Below are 24814 nucleotides of genomic sequence, written 5' to 3'. Positions count from 1 at the left end.
GGTGTTAGGTCACCCATAGGTGGGCAACAAATGGTTACTTAAAAGGGCTCAAATAGGGCTGGAGAAGTGACCTAGCCATTAAGGTGCTAGCCTGGAAGCCTAAGGACTCATGTTTGACTCTTCAGGTCCCACGTTAGCCAGACACACAGTTACACAAGCGCACAAGGCCACACATGCACACAAGGGGCACACGCGTCTGGAGTTCAATTGCAGTGGCTGGAGACCCTGGCACCCCAATCTCTCTCTCACTTTTGCATAAAAAAAGGCAATCTGTTGGGCTTGCCTCAAAAAAAGGGGGAGGCTCAAATAGCCATTTCAAAGGGTGTGGGGTGGGGGGGCTCTGTATATTGGGGATTGAACCTGGAGCTTTGTACATACTTCCTTTTCCGCGGAGCTGCACTTTGAGCCCTGCACGGTCTTCATTAGTGGGGTCTAGGAAGAGAGCCCCAGGCTTTTGTCAAGCACTGTGATGTTCTGTTGCTGCTCTCTCCCAGATGCGGAACCTCTGTCAGTGTTCTGCTTGGCCATTGGTTTCCCAGGCTGGTTCCTCTGGGCACTATTGGTGAAGGCAGGTATTTTCCACCTCAAGCAACAGGAAATACCAAAGGACAAAAGAGTGAGCCAGGCCAGGGCCCAGATCTCTGAAGGATGTGGGAACATGGGGGTTGGGGGAAGGGCTGAGAAGTTGACTCCAACACAGAGTAACTTCTTACCAGGAAATGTTTGGAAGCTTGGCCTGCGACTAAAGGCCAGGGACCAGCAGAGCTCTTGGTCAGGTGAATTCACCATTACACCTTTGACCTGTTTGTGAAAATAAGCAGATGGAACTTTATGCCCAGTACTTCCACCTGCTTGGCCTGAGACAGGACTTCTCCAAATACAGACAAGTCTTGAAATTGAAGCTTTTATTTGCTTTCACAAATGGTTTATTTTTTTATTTAATTTTATTTAATATTTATTGCATACTTGCCATAAACACTGTAATGGACAAATTCGTGGAATATTTTCACATGCAGTATCAAGCTTCGAATTCATTAGAAGAAACAATTAATTCATATGAAACATCTTCGATATACAATGCTTTAAGTGTACATGGATCCTTTAAACTCAGGACATTTTGCTGAGAATAGGAAAACTCAAGGGGATCTTAAATATCCCTTGTTACAATTTATCCCCATTATTTATCTATTGATTGATTTTTTTTTTTTCCAAAGCAGGGTTTCCCTAGCCCAGGCTGACCTGGAACTCACTCTGTAGTCGCAGGGTGGCCTCAAACTCATGGAGATCCTCCTACCTCTGCCTCCCGAGTGCTGAGGTTGAAGGTGTGCACCACCACACCTGGCTTTATCCCCATTTTCCAGGTTTAACAAAATGGAAAAAAAAAAATCTCATGAGGTTATAATTATGGACCGTGTGCCTAGAAACAGGCCTCAGTTTGAGAGACTGTTCTGCCACACCACTTGAAATGCAAGTGGCATAGTCTTTCCACACTTCATCTCTTCAACAAGAAAGGGATACTAAATCCTCCAGCTTTCACGTGAAGATTAAATCATTCGTGTAAATTACTGACCTGATGTGCTGATAGCATCAAGCCCCAAGCCCCATCTCTGAATTCATGATCTTTCTGTAGTCCTACACTTGCTTTCTCCTGCTCAAATAAATAAATAAATCTGCTGTGTGAGAGAATTAAAGCTGAGAAACTATTTCACTTCTTGTTTGGGAATCTAGAAGCCTAAGAATATAAGATTTCATAGTTCATTCAGACCCAGCTGCACAGATGAAGAAAGGAACCTCAAGTTTTTTGTTTGGTTTTGGTTTTTGATTTTGTTGTTTGAGATAGCTCTAGCCCAGGCTGACCTAGACTTCACTATGCAGTCTCAGGGTGGCCTCGAACTCACGGTGATCCTCCTATCTCTGCCCCCTCCCGGGTGCTGGGATTAAAGGCCACCATGCCTGGCTTCATTTATAAGCTTTCAAAGAGTCAAAGTCTAGGAGGCAAAGGGCTAATCTGGGGTCTTGGAGAGAGGTAAGGGGGCGAGGTGTAGAATGTTGAGCTCTCCATCCGCATGCTGTTCTCTTTCTGAGTGCAGCTCCCCTCTAGAAGCAGCTGGTTGAGAAAGCCCACAGGACTAATGCAGGTCAACCAGACCCCTGACTGCTGTGGGGATGAGGCTTAGGACTTGTTTCCAAAGAACGACTGCAGCAAAGCCTATTTCCTTTGGGCATCTGAATTTCACTACTCTTCCCTGCCCATCTTGGAGCACTTTGCATTGCAACTAGGAACATAGAAGGCTTTGGTCTGCCCATCCATTCAAGAAAAGACTTTGTAGATAGAAGAACGTCAGCAAAATTTCCTATTTCAAACTCCAACATTTGCCAGAAGTTAAACTGGGTGATTTGATTTGAATTTTACTTCAAACTGTGTCTCATCCTTTTATTCTGAAAGATTTTCTATAATTTAACGTTGTCAAGAATTTCATCAGATGGCATCCAAAACATTCTTAAAATAAGTTTCTGACCTTTTAACTTGTAAGTAGTTAGCCTTGAAAAGCAAGCCCCAAGACACATTCTTCTGAGACGCCTGTGAGCTCACACTGTTAGCTTAGAAAGTAAGATGCTCTTCATTCTTCCAGAATGTTTGTTGTGTGTATGCCCCAGGGGAAACATTGACCCTTGATGGAATCCCTTCATGAGCTTTTCATAGGGGAGAGATAGTCCTAGAGAAAACACATCATTTTCACAAGAGTCAACCAACACAGTGAATTTTGATCACTGTAACGGTCTCAGTTAAGACATCTCCTACATTCTAGAAATCATTTTAAAATGTTTAAACAAGAATACTAGAAGACTATGGTCCCAGAGTGACCAATCTGAATATCATTCATGTATTATGTCACCAAGATGGACATTTGGAAGACTTTGTTTGGGCTCCAACAAATCTTGCCAGAGAATTAGTCCAATTTTTATTGCTAGTTTTGTAGACTATTCAACAATAAAGATCTGTTCTTTTGCACTGAGATTCTGGTGGAGGTAAAGGTTTTTGTTGATTCTGGGGCCATCAATCAGTGTTCTCCAAATAAGTGTCCACTAATGAAGGTCATTTTCTCATGGACTGATCGGCTTTACCAAAGGTAAATGGGACTCCTGAGACCTTATTTGAAAACCTCTCCTTGCTGGCTCGTATGGGCAGGAAGGGCGGTGAAGAGGGCTCTCAGAAGTCAGGCTGTGAGAACGTGTTTCAAGGAAGGCTTTACTCATTGCAGGGATAAATGTAATCAGTAACCTTAACCACTTAAGAAAAAAAAAAAAAGCAATCTGCATTGAGAGCATTTCCTCTTGATTTGATGCTGAGAGCTGGCTTACCCTATTACTAGCAAGGGGCAGAAACCCAACCAAAATGGCTTTTGTTTACTTACTCAATAAGTGAGTTGGGAAAAGCTTCATTTTAAATAAAGCCAACAACACCTTGGGACTAGGAAAGTGGCACAATAGATAGCTTGTCACACATGCAGGAGGACCTCAGTTTAGTCCCCCAACTGCCCACGTATAAAGCCTTATGCAACACTTGGCCTGGGAAGATCCCAGCACTGGGGCTTTCTGGCTGGCATTCAGTGAGTTCCGAGCTTAGTGCAATAAAGTAAAATAAGTAAAATAAGATATAGAGTGACTGAGGAGTATATTTGATGTCAACCTCTAGTTTCTACACACACTAGGGTACACACACGAACGCATACATATACACACAAAACCTTTCCTCAACTTAAGCTCTAATTTAGTTAACCTAGGACAAAATAGAACAAAAACTAGGCAAAATATGAAATAACAACTTATATGCCTCAGATTAGCAGCATGACTCTTGAGATTTTTGGGTTTTTTTAATTTTTAGAGGGAGAGAGAGACAGCAAGAGAGAGTGAATTGGCGTGCCAGGGCCTCAGCTGCTGTAATTGAACTCCAGATGCTTGCGCCACCTAGAGGGCATATGCGACCTTGTGCTTGCCTCACCTTTGTGCATCTGGCTTACATGGGCTCTGGAGAGTCAAACATGGGTCCTAAGGCTTCACAGGCAGGTCCCTTAACTGCTAAGCCATCTCTCCAGCCCACAGCTGTGTGATTTTTGGTAATGCACTTGCCCAAACTTTGACGGTGGTTCTTTGCTGCACTTGGGTACTAATTGCTCTGGACTCAATGGTATTTGTAAGGAAATATGATAGTGAGGCCTGGGTACCTGTCATGTGCCCAGTGACAATTACCTGTTGTTAAGAACTAAACCCTGAGAGATCTTTTCATGTAATGTCCCTTTTACTTCTACTGTTGCTGTTTCCCACTGACCAAAGAGGGTGCAGTGAAGGAAAAGGCAGATTATTTTAGTTAATAAACTTATATAAGCTTAATTAAATGATTCCATTAAAAAGGGATTTGGTAAGTTGAGCATGAAGACATGTGCCTGTAATCCTAACATGAGAAGCTGAGACAGGAAGGTTGCCATAAGTACAGGCCAGCCTGGGCTACATAGTGAATTCCAAGCCAGCCTGGGCTACAAAGCAAGATTGTCTCAAAACAAGAGGGAGAAAAGCAGGGAGGGGCACTTGGTATTTCCACTTTAAGCAATGGCCTATTACTAATAACAATAAATGTATGTATGTATTTATGTATATGTATATATACATGCATATTGTTATTAGTAATATATATATGTATATTGTTTTTATTTTTATTTATTTATTTGAGAGTGACAGAAAGAGAGAAAGAGGCAGATAGAGAGAGATAATGGGCACTCCAGGGCCTCCAGCCACTGCAAATGAACTCCAGATGCATGTGCTCCCTTGTGCATCTGGCTAACATGGGTTCTGGGGAATCAAGCCTCAAACCGGGGTCCTTAGGCTTCATAGGCAAGCGCTTAACTGCTAAGCCATCTCTCCAGCCCTAATGACTATATTTTGAAGTCCTCGGCTATGAAAGAATGTTGTAAAGTATTCCACAATGTATCAGTGCCTGTGGGACAACTCTAAGAAGTCCAAGATTATTACTTAGGCCATGTCTGGGCTTCACTGAAAACTGGCCTTAAGCCCAGGCTACAAAGATGTGCTCGTATCGGAGACACTTAAAGTACAGTAGGAAGATCACTGGGTTGTGTTTACTTCCCAGTCAGCCAATTACTAACTCTTTAAGCTTGAGCAAGTTAACTGACTTCTGAGCATCAGTTTATTCATGTTTAAAATGGACACGATAATATCTGCCTCATAAAAGCGTGGTGAGGATTAAATACCACCATTAGCACATAACAAGGGCTCAATAAGTATGTCCCTCCCCCTCTTCCCCAAATACTCTTTCCCAAGAGTACAGATGACTCATTTGGCAAACCAGGAGACACTAAACCAACTAAAAACATAACCCAGGACAAAACTAATTCAAAATGTATCTACGATCTGTTTCTATTCTAGACATCATCATTCTTCAAAACCTTTAACTTAAAACCATGTCTTATAAGTGAATGTTGTTTTCCCTCTGCTGTTTCCACAGTTCTGGGGTTGGGAATCTAGTTGGTAGAGTGTATGCCCATACTCATGAGGTCCTAGGTTCAATCCCCCAAAACATTAAAAAAAAAAGAGAGAGAGAGAGAGAGTAAAGAAGGGAAGAGAGCCTGGAAAGATAGCTTAGCAGTTAAGGTACTTACCTGCAGAGTTTAAGGACCAAGGTTAAATTCCCCAGTACCCACAAAAAGCCAGATGCACAAAGTGGTGCATGTGTCTGGAGTTTGTTTGCAGTGTCTGGAGGCCCTAGTGTGCCCACTCTCTGTTTCTATCTGCCCCTCTCTGTTAAATAAACATTTTTTTTAAAGAAGGAAAGAAAATAATCTACTGAAGACATACTTACACATTCATTTTTTTTACTGCACTATTGCAATAATGATTACATTGAACCAGACTTGATGCCTATCAACAGATGAATGGATAAAGTGTAGTACATATGCACAGTGTGATTTTATTCACCCTTAAAGAAAAACTAAATCATGGCACTTTCAGGAAAATGGAACAGGAAATCATCATGTTAAGTAAAATAAGCCAGATTAAGAAAAAATTTCATGTTTTCTCTTTTTTTAGGAAATCTAGATTTAAAATTGTGAGTGTTCATATGTGGGTGTTTATGTATGTGTTCCTCTGTGTGTGTAGACCATGAAACTAGAAAGGAGATTATGAGGAGGGAAGATGAGATCTTAGGGAGGAGGAAGAAGTGTAAGAGAATACATATAAGAAAGCAGAGATGGGCTGGAGAGGTGGCTCAGCAGTTAAAGGTGTTTGCTTGCAAAACCTGACAGCCCAGGTTTGATTCCCCAGTACTCACATAAAGCCAGATGAACAAAGTGGCGCATGTGTCTGGGGTTTGTTTGCAGCAGCAGAAGGCCCTGGTGTACCTGTTCTTTCTCTTTCTCTCTCTGTCTTTCTCAAATAAGTAAATATGTATTTTTTAATCCCAGCACTTGGGAGGCAGATGTGGGAGGATCACTGTGAGTTCAAGGCCACCCTGAGACTACATAGTGGATTCCAAGTCAGCCTGGACTAGAGTGAGACCCTACCGAAACCCCCCCCCCCAAAAAAAAAAAAGCAGAAGGGAACAGGCTGTGCTAGAAAAAGGAACTAGCCAGGGGATAATGGAGAAAGAGAACAAATTGACATGGGAGTTTGGGATCATTTTGAGAACATCAGAGCTTTATCTCGGCTCCTGGGTGGGCTAAATAACTCAGGAGCCAGGACACCAGAAGTTGTTGCTCATGCAGAGCTCCCACTGAGTCAGTGGCCTTCAATGTTCTTATGAATTTCCACCAACGAAACCCATAAGCCAGAGGAGAAAGGTTAGGAAGATTTGATTACAGGGCTTAGTGCTCATAGACACAGAGCTTAAGAAAGGGGGAAAAGGAGGCTGGAGAGATGGCTCAGCAGTTAAGGCGCTCACCTGAGAAGACTCAGGGCCCAGGATCGATTCCCCAGTACCCACGTAAGCCAGATGCACATGATGTGCACACATCTGGAGTTTGCAGTGGCTAGAGGCCCTGGTGTGCCCATTCTCTCCCTCTCTCTCAAATAAATAAGTAAATAAATAAGAAAAGAAGGAGGGAAGAAAGGGAGAGAGTACAGAACTCCTATATGGCAGAAACAGAGTTCCCAGCAATGGAAATGTTAACCCAGAGACCCATGTTGGGGTCTGTAAGGGAGCCTACTTAATTAGGAACAGAATTGGTCATTTCAGTCCTGATGCCCAGGAAAAGAACAATCCTTTTACATTCCTTTATCTTCTAAGGAAGGAAGAGATAAGACTGGAGGCACTTATTAACCTCCTCTGGCACAGTTTTAGGAGGAAGGAGATAAGAAAAATAATAATAAAAAAAAAACAGATTCTTCCTTATAGACCCAAGGACAGTCCTTGCTTATATTTTTGGGGGGTAGGCTGATACCCCTCAACTGCCTCAAAATGAAAACAAAGTATAATGGCACGTGTCAAAGTACCAGAGTGGAAGCCATTGTTACACATACTAACCTTCAAAGCTGATGAAAAGGGGCTGGAAAGATGTCTTAGCAGTTAAGGTGCTTGCTTGAGAAGCGTAAGGACCCAGGTTCAATTCCCCAGGACCCACATCAGCCATCTGCACATGCTCCTGGAGTTCATTTGCAGTGGCTGGAGGCCCTGGCATGCCCATTCTTTCTCTCTCTCTCAAATAAATAAACAATATATTTTAAAATTGGTGAAAAGAAGATGGGGTTCTGTAGTGGAGAACCTAAAGAAAGTGAGGCACGCTCCAGAGGAGCAGGCGCCGGGCTGCGCCACGCAGCCAGGCAGGAGACACAATGTCACCTCATCTTGAGCCCTTCCCTCCTTGGCTGTGGCTGTGCCGATACACAGTGTTCCATATCGATTTGGCAGATTGGAGAATTTCGGGACTCTATCAGTCACATACTGCCCAGAACTCATTTCCTGGGTTGGCTAACTTTGGGTTGCACTGGGTAAATGTGGGTTTAATGGGAAGAAAAGAGAGAAGTGGTAAAACACCCAATGGGAGAAAGAGGCTGGACACCTCCAGTGTATCCAATGCAGAAGGAATGTCGACATAGGCTGGACTTGAGGGATGAGATCAACTTCATCTAGTGTTTAGAAAGAATAAATACTTCCTTCATATTGGCACCATTTAGCTCTTGTTTGCTTCTTTGTGTTACTTTAAAAATGTCTTATTTGTATTTATTTATTTGAGGGAGGGATATATAGAAATAGGCAGGGAGGGAGAGAGAGAGAAAGCGAGAAAGAAGCCGAAAAATAGAAAGAATGGGTGTGCCAGGTCCTCCAGCCACTGCAAGCAAACTCCAGACACATGCACTATCTTGTGCATCTGGCTTTCGTGGGTCCTGGGGAGTCGGACCTGGGTCATTTGGCTTTGCAGGCAAACGCCTTAATCCCTAAACCATCCCTCCAGCCCTTACTTTTTTGTTTGTTTATTTGTTTGTTTGTTTGTTTTCCGAGGTAGGGTTTCACTCTAGTCCAGACTGACCTGGAATTCACTATGTAGTCTCAGGGTGGCCTCGAACTCATGGTGATCCTCCTACTTGTGTCCCTTGAGTGCTGGGATTAAAGGTGTGCACCACCACGCCTGGCTGTGCTACTATCTTAAAGCAGTATTATAAGACAAGAAGATTAGAACAATGGTTATAGCAAATGAACAAAGGGTAAGCCTCTTTATTGCATAAGGAACCTACATTGACCATGTGCACATACATAAACTCTTCAACTGTTGGGGTCTGGGCTATGGTGATGGTTCAACAGTTAAAGGTGTTTGCTTGCAAGCCTGCCCACCTGAGTTCCATCCTCCCCAGCATCCACATAAAGTCAGACAGCAAAACCAGATGACAAAGCCGGACACAAACTGGATCGTGCATTTGTGATCCCAGCTGTGTGTGGTAATCGTAAGTGGGACCAGGAGAATCCTGAAGCGCATGCGCCAGCTAGTGGCCAAACAAGAGAGCTGGAGAGATAGATGGCTTAGTGGTTAAGGCGCTTGCCTGTGAAGCCCAAGGAGCCAGGTTCAATTCCCCATGACCCACATAAGCCAGCTGAACAAGGCAGCACATGTAGCTGGAGATCATTTGCGGTGGCTGGAGGCCCTGGCATGCCCATCCTCTCTCTCTCTCTCTCTCAAATAAACAAATAAAAATATTTAATTAAGAAAAAGAAAATGGGGCTGGAGAGATGGCTTAGTGGTTAAGCGTTTGCCTGTGAAGCCTAAGGACCCCGGGCCCCATGTTAGCCACATGCACAAGGGGCACACACATCTGGAGTTCATTTGCAGTGGCTGGAGGCCCTGGCGTGCCCTGTCTGTGTGTGTGTGTGTGTGTGTGTGTGTGTGTGTGTGTGTCTCTTTCACTCTCAAATAAATAAATAAAAATGGACAAAAAACAAAAAGAAAGAAAAAGAAAATGGAAGGGTGTCCTGACCTTCACACACATACCATAGCATGCATGGGTCTCCTTCCACCCCCACACAAAGCACTTTAATATGTATAAATAAAAATAAATAAACAATCAGGGTCTTGTTTTGATTGTGTTTTATGATAAGCTGTGCTGGTGGAATAAGGAAAATGAAGCCTCATTGACTAGTGGAGCATTAAACTCCTGGAAATCAGTCTGATAGTAGTCACACCCTTCAAACAACTGTTCCCTTTCCCTACCAGTGCACTCCAAATGCCCTAGATGTGATGAAGACGTCATGTTCTTTTTTTTTTTCTCAATTTTTATTAACATTTTCCATGATTTTAAAAATTATCCCATGGTAATACCCTTCCTCCCCCCCCCTTCCCCTTTGAAATTCCATTCTCCATCATATCCCCTCCTCATCTCAATCAGTCTCTCTTTTATTTTGATGTCATCATCTTTTCCTCCTCTTATTATGGTCTTGTGTAGGTAGTGTCAGGCACTGTGAGGTCATGGATATCCAGGCCATTTTGTGTCTGGAGGGAGCACGTTGTAAGGAGTCCAACCCTTCCTTTGGCTCTTACATTCTTTCTGCCACTTCTTCCGCATTAGACCCTGAGCCTTGGAAGTTGTGATTGAGATGTTACTCAGTACTCCAGTCACTTATTCCCAGCACTATGATGCCTTCTGAGCCATCCCAAGGTCACTGCCATCTGAAAAGAGAAGATTCTCTACCCAAAGTGAGAGTAGCATTAATATAAGGGTATAAATATTAAGAGAAGTGCTTACTGGGTATTTTGATAAGCATAGTATATATATTTTTCCAGACATCAGCAGATGTTACACCCCTAGGGCTCATGACTACCCCGGTTTTAACTTTTCAGTATCTGGGATGTGTTCCCTGTCATGTTCTTCATAGAGGTGAAAAGTGCTATACCACCTAAGGGTTCCACGGCAGAGGAAGGATTAAGTAACCCCAGATGCAATTACTGAGTCTGATATTATTTGGTCTAAACATGATGTTTATGGTGACCCAGTGTGGAAAAGTATAATCTATATATGAGAACATTCCAGAAAGAACTCACTGCAAAGCTTTGGCACTAGCTGCCTTTGCTCTTCCTGCGAGCCTGGAGTTCCACAGGTGGGCGGAACATGAGTGGAAACCGGCCCGTGTTTAAATCCCTGCCACTTGCATGTGTTTGACTTTGGGTAGGATTTACATATACTGTGATTAGATTTCTCCCTGGGTAAGCTGGTGGTAAAATGGCACCTACCTCCCCGGTTTGTTTGTGGGTATTAAGTTGCTAATGGGTAAAATACTGACAACAATGCCTGGCATATAATTAGAGCGCGGAGTGCATCTGTTATTTCCTCCTTTACTTGAGTGGTAGGATTATTCCTAGGCAGGCTTTTGCTCCCATTTCTTTGTATTTTCCAAGTCGGCTTTTTCCTCTGGAGCATATTACTTTTAAGTTGTGGTGGGAGGGGGAGTTGCAAGTTTTTTTTCCTGAAGGCCCCCAAAATTGGGTCAGCTGGGTCTTCTAGTCACGTACATTGGGGTACTTATTACAGCATCAGTCTATATATAGTTGAAGAAACTATGCATCATGGTTGCTGGGACCCAACAAATGAAATTGGACTTGTAGTGACAGTTGAAATGAGTTTTGCATCTTATTTCATTTTCAGTAAAACATTGATGTAACTTTATGAAAACCTTGCATCTCTCTGGCTTTCTTCGCTTTTTCCTATATCCACCCCCACCCTGTGGCTTCAAGTGAACTTAGTAATGGGCATTTCCTTTTCTCTATAATTTACATGGACCTTTAAAAAACAAAATAAAATAAAATCACATGTAAAAGCAGAAGTTTGAAAATATTTACAATATTAGAATACATAAATTTCCTTGGACAAGGAGAGGAAGTTTGGATAAAATATAGAGAAAGCAAATATTATGATACTTTTGTTAATTTTAATTTTTAATATGTCAGCAGGTATCAGCTATCATTTGATTCCAATATAAAATATATTTTAGGGCTGGAGAGATGGCTTAGCTGTTAAGCACTTGCCTGTGAAGCTGAAGGACCCCGGTTCGAGGCTCGATTCCCCAGGACCCACGTTAGCCAGATGCACAAGGGGTTACACACGTCTGGAGCTTGTTTGCAGTGGCTGGAGGCCCTGGCATGCCCATTCTCTCTATCTGCCTGTTTCTCTCTTTCTGTCACTCTCAAATAAATAAATTAAAATAAACAAAAATAAAATGAAATGTATCTTAGGGGCTAGGAGGCCCCTAGGAACCATCTCAGTGGTTAAAGGCACTTGCTTGCAAAACCTGCTGGCCCCAGTTCAATTCCCCAATACCCACATAAAGCCAGATGGACAATGTGTTCCAAGCAGAAGGAAAAATAAGAAAATTACTTTCTCTTTCTCTCATTCCTTCCTTCACCCCAAGTTTTCAATGGGAATTTTTTGTTTTGTTTTGTTTTTCAACGTAGGGTTTCACTCTAGTTCAGGCTGACCTGGAATTCACAATGTAGTCTCAGGGTGGCCTCAAAATCACGGCAATCCTCTTACCTCTGCCATCCTAGTGCTGGAATTAAAGGCGTGCACCACCACGCGTGGCTTCAATGGGAAATTTTAAGGAAAAAGTCATTGCTTATTTTGGAGTCATCTCTTGGCAGCAACCAACCAGGGTACACCACACAGATGCCCAAGCAGTGTGAAGACTGTAGAGAGAGGGCGATGTGGGGTGTGCAGACAGGGAGAGATGGGGTAATGGATTAGCAATGTGAACATGAGGGTTTTTTTTTTTAAAGTCTTTTTTTTATTATTTATTTATTTGAGAGTGACAGACACAGAGAGAAAGACAGATAGAGGGAGAGAGAGAGAATGGGCGCGCCAGGGCTTCCAGCCTCTGCAAACGAACTCCAGACGCGTGCGCCCCCTTGTGCATCTGGCTAACGTGGGACCTGGGGAACCGAGCCTCGAACCGGGGTCCTTAGGCTTCACAGGCAAGCGCTTAACCGCTAAGCCATCTCTCCAGCCCGAGGGTTTTTTTTTTTAATTGGAAACTAAAACTGTTATCCTTTAGAAGTGGTTATCTAGCAATTGTACTGTTTGGTGTAGCAAAGGCTTTATCATAAGTCTTTCCTCTCCACATCACTTGTTCATAATGACACGATTTGTCTCCTAATCTTGCCGATTTTTGTACCTTCGCAACAAGCCAGGTCAAAATGGGTTCCACTGCATCCACATTAGATGAAGACATTTTTCATTTGCTTGCTTTTTCTGCAAATTCTAGTTGAAGCCTTGGATTCAGTGAAACCCTTCCAGATAACCACCGCAAAGACAGACGCTCTGCAAGCTGTAATAACACTTACACCTTGAATAGATTTACTCTTGTCAGACATGAGTAACCACCCACCAGATACTTGTTCATTTTTCAAAAACTGTTGCCTTGGTTTTTAAAAGACTCAATTTTTCTTTCTCTTTCTTTTTTTTTTTTTTCTTTTCACTTCAGGTACAATCCTTGGATTTACCCTCCGACCCTACAAAATGAACTACCGGGAAGTCAAATACTTTTCCTTTCCTGGAGAGCTTCTGATGCGAATGTTACAGATGTTGGTCCTACCCCTTATCATCTCCAGCCTTGTCACAGGTACCATGGGCCGATTTTGTTGTTTGCTTTGTTTTACTTATTTGTTTATTTTATTTTATTTTATTTTATTTTTTGCGTGTTTAAGTGTGCTTATTGCAAAAGATCGCTTAGAAAAGCCATGGCTTGAGGTTTCTGCTGGATGCATGCTCTGTTCTAGAAAAAAATAAAAAGTCCCTTCAAAATGATGGAAAGGAGGCTACAGTAATGCATGAATGATTCTAGTTCTCATATTGTACCAATCACAAGAGGAATGGATTTAAACAGCCACGTAATCTGGTCTGCCTCACCAAGAAAGAGGTGTCCTGCTAAACACCACACAGCCAGCCTTCTCTGACCACAGTGATGTAGTTGACAACAGCGTACAACAGGTCTGTTTTCTCACCCTCTTATCCCACCCAGATAACATCTGGTTGGACAGCCTATTAGCTATTGATGCAAGAATGCTTGTTCTCAGAGCCACCAGGACTTGAGCGGGAGCCTTCTTGGAAGCCTCATCAAGAGGTAATGCCCACCACACACTCACCAAATCTGCTGTCACCAGCACTGTCTTTTCCTGGTGTACCTGCATGATGTCATCTCCTTCTCCAGCTGCCCCTCCCCTACTGCCTTTATATTCTGCTGGGAGAACTGGGAGGGGGTGGGAGATATCCCCACTGGATAGTTTGTCCATTGACACTTGGATGTTTAACCAGTGATAGCTTTGCAGGATAGGATTCTGTTTTCTATAACTGTGTGTGTGCGTGTGTGTGTGTGTATAAGGTTAAAGAATACTCAGTTATGTGATCGATAAACACAGACAGAGGCAACACGTTGTGGAAAGCGTTATAGTACGTTCCTTCCTGCCCACTCTTCTCTTTCCCCACAGCACACCTCTGTCTTGGGAGAAGGGATTTGCATACAGCAGGGTGATGTCTGAGTTTGTAGTCAAAGCCTGGAACTCAGCTATAACTAACCATGTTCTCTTTTCCGCCTGCGGTCGTACGCCTCTTAGGCAGCCCGTTTCACCTTTGTGTGCCCTGCCTCTACCGTCCCCCCTCTTCCTAGGGAGTTCTCAGATATATTTACAATCTCCCAAGACTGCGTGATGAGAACTTGATGGTTCGGGGGCAGCATGATGACTGTTACATGCCTTGGAGGGTTGGCCTTTGCTTGGACAGGAACTATGTCAGATTTTTGCAGATCTCTATTGGCTTCCACTTGTCCAGGGCCTTAAGCAAGTAATTGCATGCATGGAAACTCATAATGGATGATAAATTGGCCATAAACTAGTCCTAGAGACCTTTGGGGTACTTTTTTTTATGCAACGGAGAACTTGTACTTTTCCTGGACACACACTGATGGGTCCTGGATTCCTTTCTACTCTCTGTTCTCACAAAGAACCAGTGTTTCTGCTTTCTCATAACTGTACTGGAAACCCATATTGTTAACCCAGGGAAAGCCTTAATATGATGCAGTTAGAAAAACCATCACATCCCTGTGGTAACAGTCCCAATTGACATTTACCCTGCAATGAAATTCCCTGGTGTTTTAGATACTTGTTATTGAATTTCACTGAAGCAATAAGAGCTGTGGTTGAATAATTTTTCAGGAAAAAATACTATGATGCAATCCCTTTGTATGATTAAAAAGAAATTTTTGCTCAAACCTTTGAGAAACCACCAATATTTATTTGTTTTTATAAATCTAGAGAAAACTACACTTAATGTTATTTTATGAGGCAATACACAGTCATTCTTTATGCTGTTTATGATATATTCCAGGCTAATTTGCATTATAGTGCAGCGTGTATTCCATAGACAAGATGGTGGATGGGAAGGGTGTTGGCTAATCAAAAATAATTTGGGAGCTGGGTGTGGTGGCGCATGCCTTTAATCCCAGCACTTGGGAGGCAGAGGTAGGAGGATCACCATGAGTTCGAGGCCACCCTGAGACCACATAGTGAATTCCAGGTCAGCCTGGACCAGAGTGAGACCCTACCTCGAAAAAACAAAATAATAATAATAATAATAATAATAATAATTTGGGGACAGAGTATATAGATCAGAGTAGAAGCATTTAGCTGGCATGTACAAGGCTTGGATTTGATTGCCAGCACCACTAAGTAAAATAAAATGATAATAATAACAATATTATTAGCATTATTTTGGAAGTAATGCATATGAGAAATCATGTAGGAAAGCAACTGTTTCCCAAGTATATTTAGCCATAAGTTTTTGTCATTAGCTTAGTACTGTCTCTTTGAACAATCCTAGATTTCCAAACACATTTTGGGGAAATGCTAAACTATCAATATATGTATATTGTTTAAGTTGCAAGCAACCATTATAAAATGAACCCTTATGATGTAATCTAATTGCAGGACTGTGTTAAGACAAGGAACTTCAGGGGCATAATTTAGCTGTGGCAAAGATCTTCTTACTTAAGGTGTTAGTCTCGAAGGAATCATTTCCAAGCTATGCAGTAATTTAGTTACTTATGACTAATTAGAAGGAATGATTGATTCAATGAGAAGTTCCTTTCTGGTCCTGAGTACAAAGATTCGAAACCAATAGGGACGGAAAGAGGGAAAAAAAAAAAGTGTTTGCAAATCACACAGGCCCCTGGAGGATCTCTGTGTTGAGAGATGTAACTGGGGAATGTGTGTTACCTAGGGAGGGAACCAAGTAAGGCTCCATTATTCAGGAGTGGGAAAGTAATCTCAAACGTCATCAAGTGGGTGACATAGTTCTATGAAGATGCCCTTTCAGGCTGCTTGTTTGTTCGCCTGCTTTTATAGTCATGGAAACAGAGAAATATTTCTCTTCGCCAGAAGAAAGAACCTAAGTGTGGTACTAGTGGGGGTGATTATAGTGCAGTAATGTGGACAAACGGGGATGGCTGGGGCCTGAAAAGTAGAAGATCAACAGTTCCACTGAGTGTTTCCATGGGCCAATAAGGGCAAAATCTTCTCTGTTTTCAAGAAAATTCTGATCTAGTTGGGGTTGTTTTGTTTTGTTTTGTTTTTTCCCTGAGGTTGGGTCTCACTCTAGCCCAGGCTGACCTGGAATTCACTATGTAGTCTCATTATGTATTGAACTCATGGCGATCCTTCTACCTCTGCCTCTCAAGTGCTGGGATTAAAGCCATGGGCCACCATGCCTGGCTTTCGATACTAGGTGTTTTTTGTTTTTTGTTTTTTTTTTTAATATTGATACAGTACACACACACACACACACACACACACACACACACACACACACACAGGAATGCAAAAACAAGGGGCTAGAGACATGGCCCAGCCATTAAAAGGTACTTGCTTACAAAGCTTGACAGCCTGGGTTCGATCATGCATCTGGAGTGTTCATAGTGGCAGGAGGCCCTTGAACATCCCTTCTTATTTTCTCTCCCTTTCTCTCATAAGTAAATACAATCAATTAGTCAGTTAATAAAACAGAACAAAGCAGTCTAACACTTGGGTAACTAATACCAAAACTCACAAGTGGATGTTAATTCTACCAATTATGAGAAATGTTCACTAAATTTGTACAAACATGTTTTCACTGGTCATCTCATGTCACCTGATTTAGTCTTTGGTGTCAAAGCCCACCTCTTGTGGAATTAGCTACTGAGCACTGTGTCTATCACTGCCTCGCAGACAGCTTCTTATAAAGCAAGACTCTCTTCTCCTTATTCCGTATGATCACATTGTATAGTACTAGTAAGAGTGTGTGTGTGTGTGTGTGTGTGTGTGTGTGTAGGAGGTGTTTGTAGTAGATGTCTGTGTGTGTGTGTGGTGGGGGGTGTTTTCTGCCCTAGACAAGAGCATCATAGTACGATTTCAGAAGTCACTCTGCTATAGGAAGTATTTCCCAGTGGAAAAATGCTTCACAGTGCTTGAGAGATGGCTTAAGCAGTTAAGGTGCTTGCCTATGAAGCCTAAGGACTCAGGTTCAATTCTCCAGGTCCCACATAAGCCAGACACACCGTGGTGCGCAATGTCACACATGCGCACAAGGGGGCTCATGCGTCTGGAGTTTTCAGTGGCTGAAGGCCCTGGCACACCCGTTCTGTCTCTCTGCCTCTTTCCCTCTCTGTCTCTCAAACAAAAAAGAAAGAAAGAAAGAAAGAAAGAAAGAAAGAAAGAAAGAAAGAAAGAAAGAAAGAAAGAAAGAAAGAAAGAAAGAAAGAAGGAAAGAAAGAAAGAGGGAAAGAAAGAAAGGAAAGAAAGAAAGAAAGAAAGAAAGAAAGAAAGAAAGAAAGAAAGAAAGAAAGAAAGAAGGAAGGAAAGAAGGAAGGAAAGAAAGAAGGAAAGAAAGAAAGAAAAATGCTTCACAGACTTTCTGCTCCTACATTCAAAAGTGGCTGGGCCTGTGCAAATGAAAATTAAATTGGATAAAATCATTATTGCATTTGTTGGACTAGACATTTTGTTTTGGAAGATTCTATAGAGAGAACATGGCTATGCATTTGCTTTACTGTGATCACATCTTATTTTGTTTTGTTTTGCGTTCTGATGCCATGCTGGGAATCACACTCTCTGTCTTGTGCATGCTGGGCAAGTGTTATACCACTGAGCGACATCCAGAGCCCTCAAAGTCACATTTGAACACTGAGAAATTCAAGTTAGACTTTTGTACTTGGAACTCTCCTGTTTGTGAGTTACTGTTCTCAGGCCCCTGTAAGCCATGTTCTCCTTGTCCTGAACTGAAATCTAATCTTCCCAAGCACCCCTGGTGTGTCTTAACATTCCAGAAGCCACCAGGAGAAGCTGGGTGGAAGCCTAACGGCTACATTTGTACTCAAGAACCTTTTTTTTTTTAAGTGAACAAGAAGAATATTTCTGTGCCAACACACCACACAATAAAATAGGAGTCTGGCACCATTTTCTATTGAGTTGGTCAGGACAGGCAGCCAAGCTAGCTATTTCATGCCAGAAATATGAGTTTGTTTGGCTGGTGCAGCCTGATTTCATTCACTGGATAATAATTAAATGTCATCTCCGGTTGTGCTGTGTGGACATAGCTATCCTTCTGAATGCCTCCTTCCTTCAGAACCCTTGCAAAAAGCTCATGTTGTCAGGCTAAGGGTACACATTACCCCCTCCCCCAGCAGTCACTCACCACAGAAGAAAGCTTTGTTGTCACCCCAGTTTTGTGGGAAGGGATGCTTTCAGCAGATGGTCTCCATGGAGCGGGGCAGCAAGTGAAAGAGAGGGGCAGTGACCAAGGTAGCAAATGTAGTGCCATGCGGTCACATCTATGCTGGGGCCATAAAATGGATGAAGTTCATCTTATATCATTCATTCATTCATTCATTCATTCACAGCTACACACTGTGTGACACCGAGCTGAGCTAGGCACTGGGCATACCTGAGTCCAAAGATACAGTTTCCAAGAAGATGTGCATTGAGGATGAGGAGAAATGTCTCCCAAACCCCACAACTCCCTCAGCAGCAATATGAGTAAGCAAAGTCCTATTCCAATTCCATTGGTCCTCTGCATTCCTAAAAAGATAGCGACAATCTGGTTGGCATTTAAGAACACAATTCCAAACACAAGGTCTGCATAGTGTTTTTGCAACTCCATCCCAAAGTCAAAATTCAGTAAATGAGGATCATCGTGAATTCGAGGCCAGCCTGGTACTACATAGTGAATTCCAGGTCAGTCTGGCATGCCCATTCACTCTGTCTGCTTCCCTCTTTTTTTTAGGGGGGGTGTTTATAAATTTTATTCTATTTATTTATTTTTGGTTTTTTGAGGTAGGGTCTCACTCTAGCTCAGGCTGACCTGGAATTCACTATGTAGTTTCAGGGTGACCTCAAACTCATGGCGATCCTCCTGCCTGTGCCTCCCGAGTGCTGGGATTAAAGGCATGCACCACCATGCCTTGGCATTTGCTTAAATTTTTCTTTAAGTTAGCACATGTTTCTTACACAGTTCCAAATCATTACCAACAATGGAAACCTCCTATCCTTTGGCTTGTGAAGGAAATAAATTACAGTATTATGAAATTATAAATTGATAGCTGCCTAACAAAAACACCCACTGCCATGGTTTGTAAAAAGAAAGTAATTAGGGCTGGAGAGATGATTTAACAGTTAAGGCACTTGCCTGTGAAGCCTAAGGACCCAGGTTCAATTCCCCCGTATCCACATAAGCCAGATGCACATGGTGGCACACACATCTGGAGTTTGTTTGCTGTGGCTACAGGCCCTGGCATGCACATTCTCTCTATCTGCTTCTCTCTCTCTCTCTCAAATAAATAATTTTTTTTTTTTTTTTTTTTTTTTTTTTTTTTTTTTTTTGGTTTTTTGAGGCAGGGTCTCACTCTGGCTCAGGCTGACCTGGAATTCACTATGTAGTCTCAGGGTGGCCTCGAACTCACGGCAATCCTCCTACCTCTGCCTCCCGAGTGCTGGGATTAAAGGCGTGCGCCACCACACCCGGCTCAAATAAATAATTTTTAAAAAGAAGTAATTAGCCAATGTCTACAAGGTGTTCAGTACACTTTAGCCCCAAAATAAGACTTTCCAATAACATTCAAAAAAATGAAGGGGATTGAAAAGAATGACCTTTTGCATGGTGTTTGACTTCATATAAAGGAAGGAAGAGTTTCTGTCCTGCCTGAGCCCTTGCATTTTCCCTGCATGGGAAACACTGATGTAACTATGCTCCAGCCATTGCTGCTGTTTACCTTCCAATTGTCTGCCCCTCTTTGCTTGACCATTTCTAAGGACAGATCTTTGCAAAAATGATAGCCAAGGTCACTTAAGAGAAATTGAATATATCTGCTAATGAGGCTCTGGTGTGGAGCGAAGGGCAGTTTGAATAAATACTCAGGGCATTTATGGACCAGAACAGATAGCAGCCAGAGCTATCATCCGGCAGCTCCCACTGTACAAATGAACATTCAACAGCAAGAAGAAAGGACTTGAACTTAGGGGCATGTCATGAAGGCTCCAACTTCCATGAGCCTCATTTGTCTAAGGCCCCTGCAGCAACCACGTTCCTGTTAATGTAAACTAAAGAACCCATAGAGCTAATCTAGTAACAACATGGGAACTAAAGAAAAATTTTCCCTCCCCACTGGAGGGGATTGGTTTCTGGCCTGCGGCATGGGATTCGATTTCCTTTATCACGGCTGCACCGTTCTAAACATTGTCATGGGGTTTACAACTTCCCCAGTCTTTCCTGAGAACCTCGGCCCGTGAGGGATTCCCCGGATTCCACAGGGCCAGTGAATTGCACATGTTGGGAGCGGAGCTTTGCTGGCTCACTGAAACCTGCATCCATTCAACACCCAACCCCGCTTCATGGAGACCTGGAAAGGAGCCAACCCTAATGAAGGTTCATTTATTTCATTTATTATTAGTGTTGTACTCAGTGTATACAATAGTCAAGTTGGTACCATCGTTACTGCCCTCCTCCCCCCTGTCCTTCCCTCTCCGCAGGTACCATCCTCATTGGGGAACGTGGGTTGTGCATTGTGGGATTAGCCATCAGTTATGGGGAAGAGGAAATGTCTCTATGTACCATGACCCAACGTGTGGCTCTGACATTCTTTCCACCCCCTCTTCCGCAAATTTCCCTGAGCCATGATGGGTTCGTTTTAGGTTCTACTTCAGTGATAAGGTCCTGGAAGCCTCTGGGTCTCTGGATCTCTGGTTTGACAAGAGTTGATTGTTTTCTGTGTCTATCTCCTTCACCCTTGTGCTGGTACCAGGTTCACCAAGAAAGCAGCACTCTTACCCATTTCCCCAATTATTCTTAGTTTCAGCTGGGGCCCTTTTGAGGTGTGATGGGGTGGTTCTCTCCTTAGAATCTGCATTCATCTGAAAAAGAGAAGCAAATTCTCCAATAGAGAGTGAAAGTGCCAGATAAATGGGATAACCTTTGTTTTTTAGAGAGAATTTAATGGGTGTAGGCCCTCTTGTAGCCCGCGATTGGTGGGAGCTTGATAATGGAGAGAGAGCTCATTTTTGGATATGGTTCTCACTTGATTCCCAGCTCCAGCTTTGGGATCCATTCCACTGAGCAGATCAGTTAGCCAAATCAAGAGCAGTTGGCCCTGAAATTCACTTTGTAGTCCCATGGTGGCCTCGAACTCTTGGCAGTCCTCCTACCTCTGCCTCCCAAGTGCTGGGATTAAAGGCGTGCGCCACCACTCCTGGTCCTAATGAAGTTTTATTTGAAGCCTGTAGGCTTTTCCCAAATCACTGTCTCCCAAAAGCTGTTCACCAACATTTGGGAAGGAAGGGAGACTGAACAATTCCTACCTGAAAAGGGGCGGGGGTTAGGATATAGTGGGGGGAGCCCATCCCACGGATAAGATAAATTCTGACTTTTTGCATCTATGAGTAATTAAATGTCTATTTTATGTTTGTTTGTTTTTACCCCCCATGGGTTTAGGTTTAAGTGAGATATAGACAAAACTACTAAAGTCTTGCTATCACAGTAAACATGGACTTGGGCCAGAGAGATGGCTTAGCGGTTAAAGCTCTTGCCTGCAAAGCCAAAGGACCTATGTTCGCTTCCCCAGGACCCACATAAGCCAGATGGACAAGGTGGCACATGCATCATCTGCAGTGGCTGGAGGCCGTGATGTGCCCCCATTCTCTCTTTCTCCATCTGCCTCTTTCTGTCTAGCTCTTAAATAATACATAAATAAATAACTGCAATAACAATTTTAAAAAGAAAGCAAGCATATACTTTCCCATTACAGACAACTTCATTCAGTCAGCATTTATGAAGGACATATACATGACAGGTATTTCCCTAGAGCCCAAGGAAACAAGGCATATTCCTGTCCTCCAAGAGTTCATAGTGTGGTTTATGATTATTACAGCATTCAGGGAAACAGTGATGGGTAGAAATCTACCAGGGGAACAATGTGAGGCAGGAACCCTGCACCCATCAGCTCTCTTCTCCCTCTCCATTATTTGGGCTCCTTTGCCAGCGAGTAACTCTAAGAGGGAGGAAGGGTTTGTCCATTTGGGTGTTTGGTCCCGTTAACCTGGACGTTTCATGACAAGCCGTTAAATGAAATGAGAGCCAGAGGTGGGGTCCTGTGAGCCCCCCTGGGCAACAAAGATCTTGGAATACCATAAAGTCACCGTGGGGAATGTGTTGCAGATGAAAAGTCAGGGAGATAAGGTGCCTGCTGGGGTTTCAGCCCTAGAAACGGTCCCTTCAGAGAGGAGCCAGGAGACTTGAGCTCTTGAGCTGTAATGCCTGGCTCCTGGACATGCCCAGCACCCTGGAAGGAGGCCACCCAGCTCCACCTGATACCACCCTACTTGTGCCCAGTGGAACAGTAGAGAGGCAAGTGTTGAGCAAGCCTTTAGCCACCGAGCCACCTCTCCAGCCCAAGAGGACAGTTTTTATTTTGTTTTGTTTTGTTTTATTTTTCTTAAGATAGGGTCTCACTGTAGCCCAGGCTGACCTGGAATTCTCTATCTAGTTGCGGGGTGGCCTGGAACTCACCGTGATCCTCCTACCTCTGCCTCCTGAGTGCTGGGATTAAAGGCGTGTGCCACCACATCCAATTTGAGCAGTTGTGAGATGGTACTTTGTTTTTTCCCAGCCAGGGTCTCACTCTAGCCCAGGCTGACCTGGAACTCTCAGATGGTGCCTTTTGAACACCAAAGTGTCCCTGTGTGTTTCTGATGGGCTTGCTTTGGAGCCTGTCTGCCATCCTGGCCACCTCTCACACCCTGATGTGCCCCACCCCCATCCCAAATAAACCTAATGCTCTAACTGCTGTGCAACTGAGTGGAGACACAATCTGGAACCAGCTCTCCATTAACATGGCTATTACCAGCTGCAAGAAAACAATAAATCCTACAAAACTGGATGAGGTGGAAAGATTTTGTTTGTTTGTTTGTTTGTTTTTCTTTATTTAGTTGTGAGCAACAGACAGAGAGAGAAAGAGTGGGGAGAGAGAAAGAATGGGTGCTCCAGGGCCTCCAGCCACTGCAAACGAACTCCAGACGTGTGCACCCCCTTGTGCATCTGGCTAACGTGGGTCCTGGGGAATCGAGCCTCGAACCGGGGTCCTTAGGCTTCACAGACAAGTGCTTAACCACTAAGCCATCTTTCCAACCCTAGAAAGATTTTTTTATGGCGAAAGAGGAACAGAAGTTCTTCACACATGGGATACTGCTTTCCAAAAGGTTGGGCCTAGTGAGTTGGAAACTCTTATCTGTGAATCTCAGTAGCTTCAAGTTAGCCTGTGGTTTGGATCAGTTCTGGTTTGGAAGAAAATCTTGTTTTGTTTTGGTTTTTTTTCAATGAATAAGGAAGAAAATTTAAAAGTGTCCTTCATGTCTAAGAAAACAAACAAACAGTATTCCCCCTTCATTATTATGTGATGATGCCTTCAGACCAGTGTGGAGCTCAGGCTTGTGGGAATGGAAGGTTTTCTACTGTAATAAGATAACAGCTCCAGAAAAGCAAGGTAGGGAATGACTTCTGTCCCGGATATTTATGCTTGAGGGCAGCAGGTGGCGGGTGGGGGAGGGGTGGGGCTGTCTCTGAAGTGAGACACTGCTGTCTTAGGCATTTCTGACTTCCAGAGTTCAGTTTGAGAGGACATACTGTCCTATCCAGATTAATCACACTCCCTGGAGGCAGCACCCAGGCCCCAAATCACTCCTTCCCTACGAGATCTTCAGTGTATGGGTAGGACGTATGAAGCTTGAGAATTGAAGTTTCCTTCACTTCTCCTGGTGATTCTAGTATGGACTCATAGTTGACAACCACCATTTTCCAACAGAATTCTTCTAGAATCATTCGTTAGTTTCTCATGCCACAGTCCCTGTGGTGGTTTGATTCAGGTGTCCCCCATAAACTTAGGTGGTCTGAATGCTAGGTTCCCAGCTGATGGAGATTTGGGAATTAACACCTCCAGGAGGCAGTGTATTGTTGGGGGCAGGCTTATGGGTGTTATAGTCAGTTTCCCCTTGCCAGTGTTTGACACACTCTCCTGTTGCTATGGTCCACCTTATGTGGGCCAGGGGGTGATGTCCACCTTCTGTTCATGCCATCATTTTCCCGTTCTATCATGGAGCTTCCCCTCGAGCCTGTAAACCAAAATAAACCTCTTTTTCCCACAAGCTGCTCTTGGTTGGGTGATTTCTACCAGCAATGTGAACCTGACTGCAACAGTCCCCCAAGCACCATTTAGTTCAGGCCCTAATTAGCTCAGCTACTCTCTGGGTGGGGAAGCCTTCTGTGGTTTCTCACGGGTCTCTCTTCTAATAGATGTACCCCAAGGTATGAGTCCACGTCTATCTCAGAAGGACTGTACTACCATGCTCTGCACTGTGTCGCTCTATGGAGTCTCAGCGTGGCCTTGAACTCATGGCCATCCTCCTACCTCAGCCTCCCAAGTGCCCAGCTGCACTGTGTTTTCTCTTCCTCACAAAGGATTCTGGAAACCAGTGAGCCTTTACCTCCTACATTCTTTGCAGTGCTTCAAGAATAGAGTCTGGGAGCTGAAGAGATGGCGTAGCAGTTAAGGCACTTCCTGCGAAGTCTAAGGACCTAGGTTCGATTCCCCAGGACCCACGTAAGACAGATGTACAATGTGGCACTTGCGGCTGGAGTTCATTTGCAGTGGCTGGAGGCCCTGATGTGCCCATTTTCTCTCTCTCAAAAAAAAAAAAAAAGGTCTGAATTCCAGGTGAGGCAAAGGAGACCCAAACCCAAGACAGCCTTTCCAAGCCAC

General features: G+C 43.5%; 1 protein-coding gene across 1 annotated transcript in view; it reads left to right on the top strand.

Moving 5' to 3' along the window:
• The window catches only part of Slc1a3 (solute carrier family 1 member 3), a 113755-nt gene that overhangs the window by 18333 nt on the left and 70608 nt on the right, over positions 1-24814 (top strand). The window contains exon 3 of the mRNA XM_045132799.1: positions 12971-13108. Within this exon, the coding sequence (XP_044988734.1) occupies positions 12971-13108 (138 nt within the window). The remainder of the gene's footprint in view (positions 1-12970; positions 13109-24814) is intronic.

This window comes from Jaculus jaculus, chromosome 13, assembly GCF_020740685.1.
Source record: "Jaculus jaculus isolate mJacJac1 chromosome 13, mJacJac1.mat.Y.cur, whole genome shotgun sequence".
In the NCBI taxonomy this organism is placed as follows: domain Eukaryota; kingdom Metazoa; phylum Chordata; class Mammalia; order Rodentia; family Dipodidae; genus Jaculus; species Jaculus jaculus.
The sequence above is the reverse complement of the archived record's forward strand: the minus strand, read 5'-3'. Positions and strand labels throughout refer to the sequence as shown.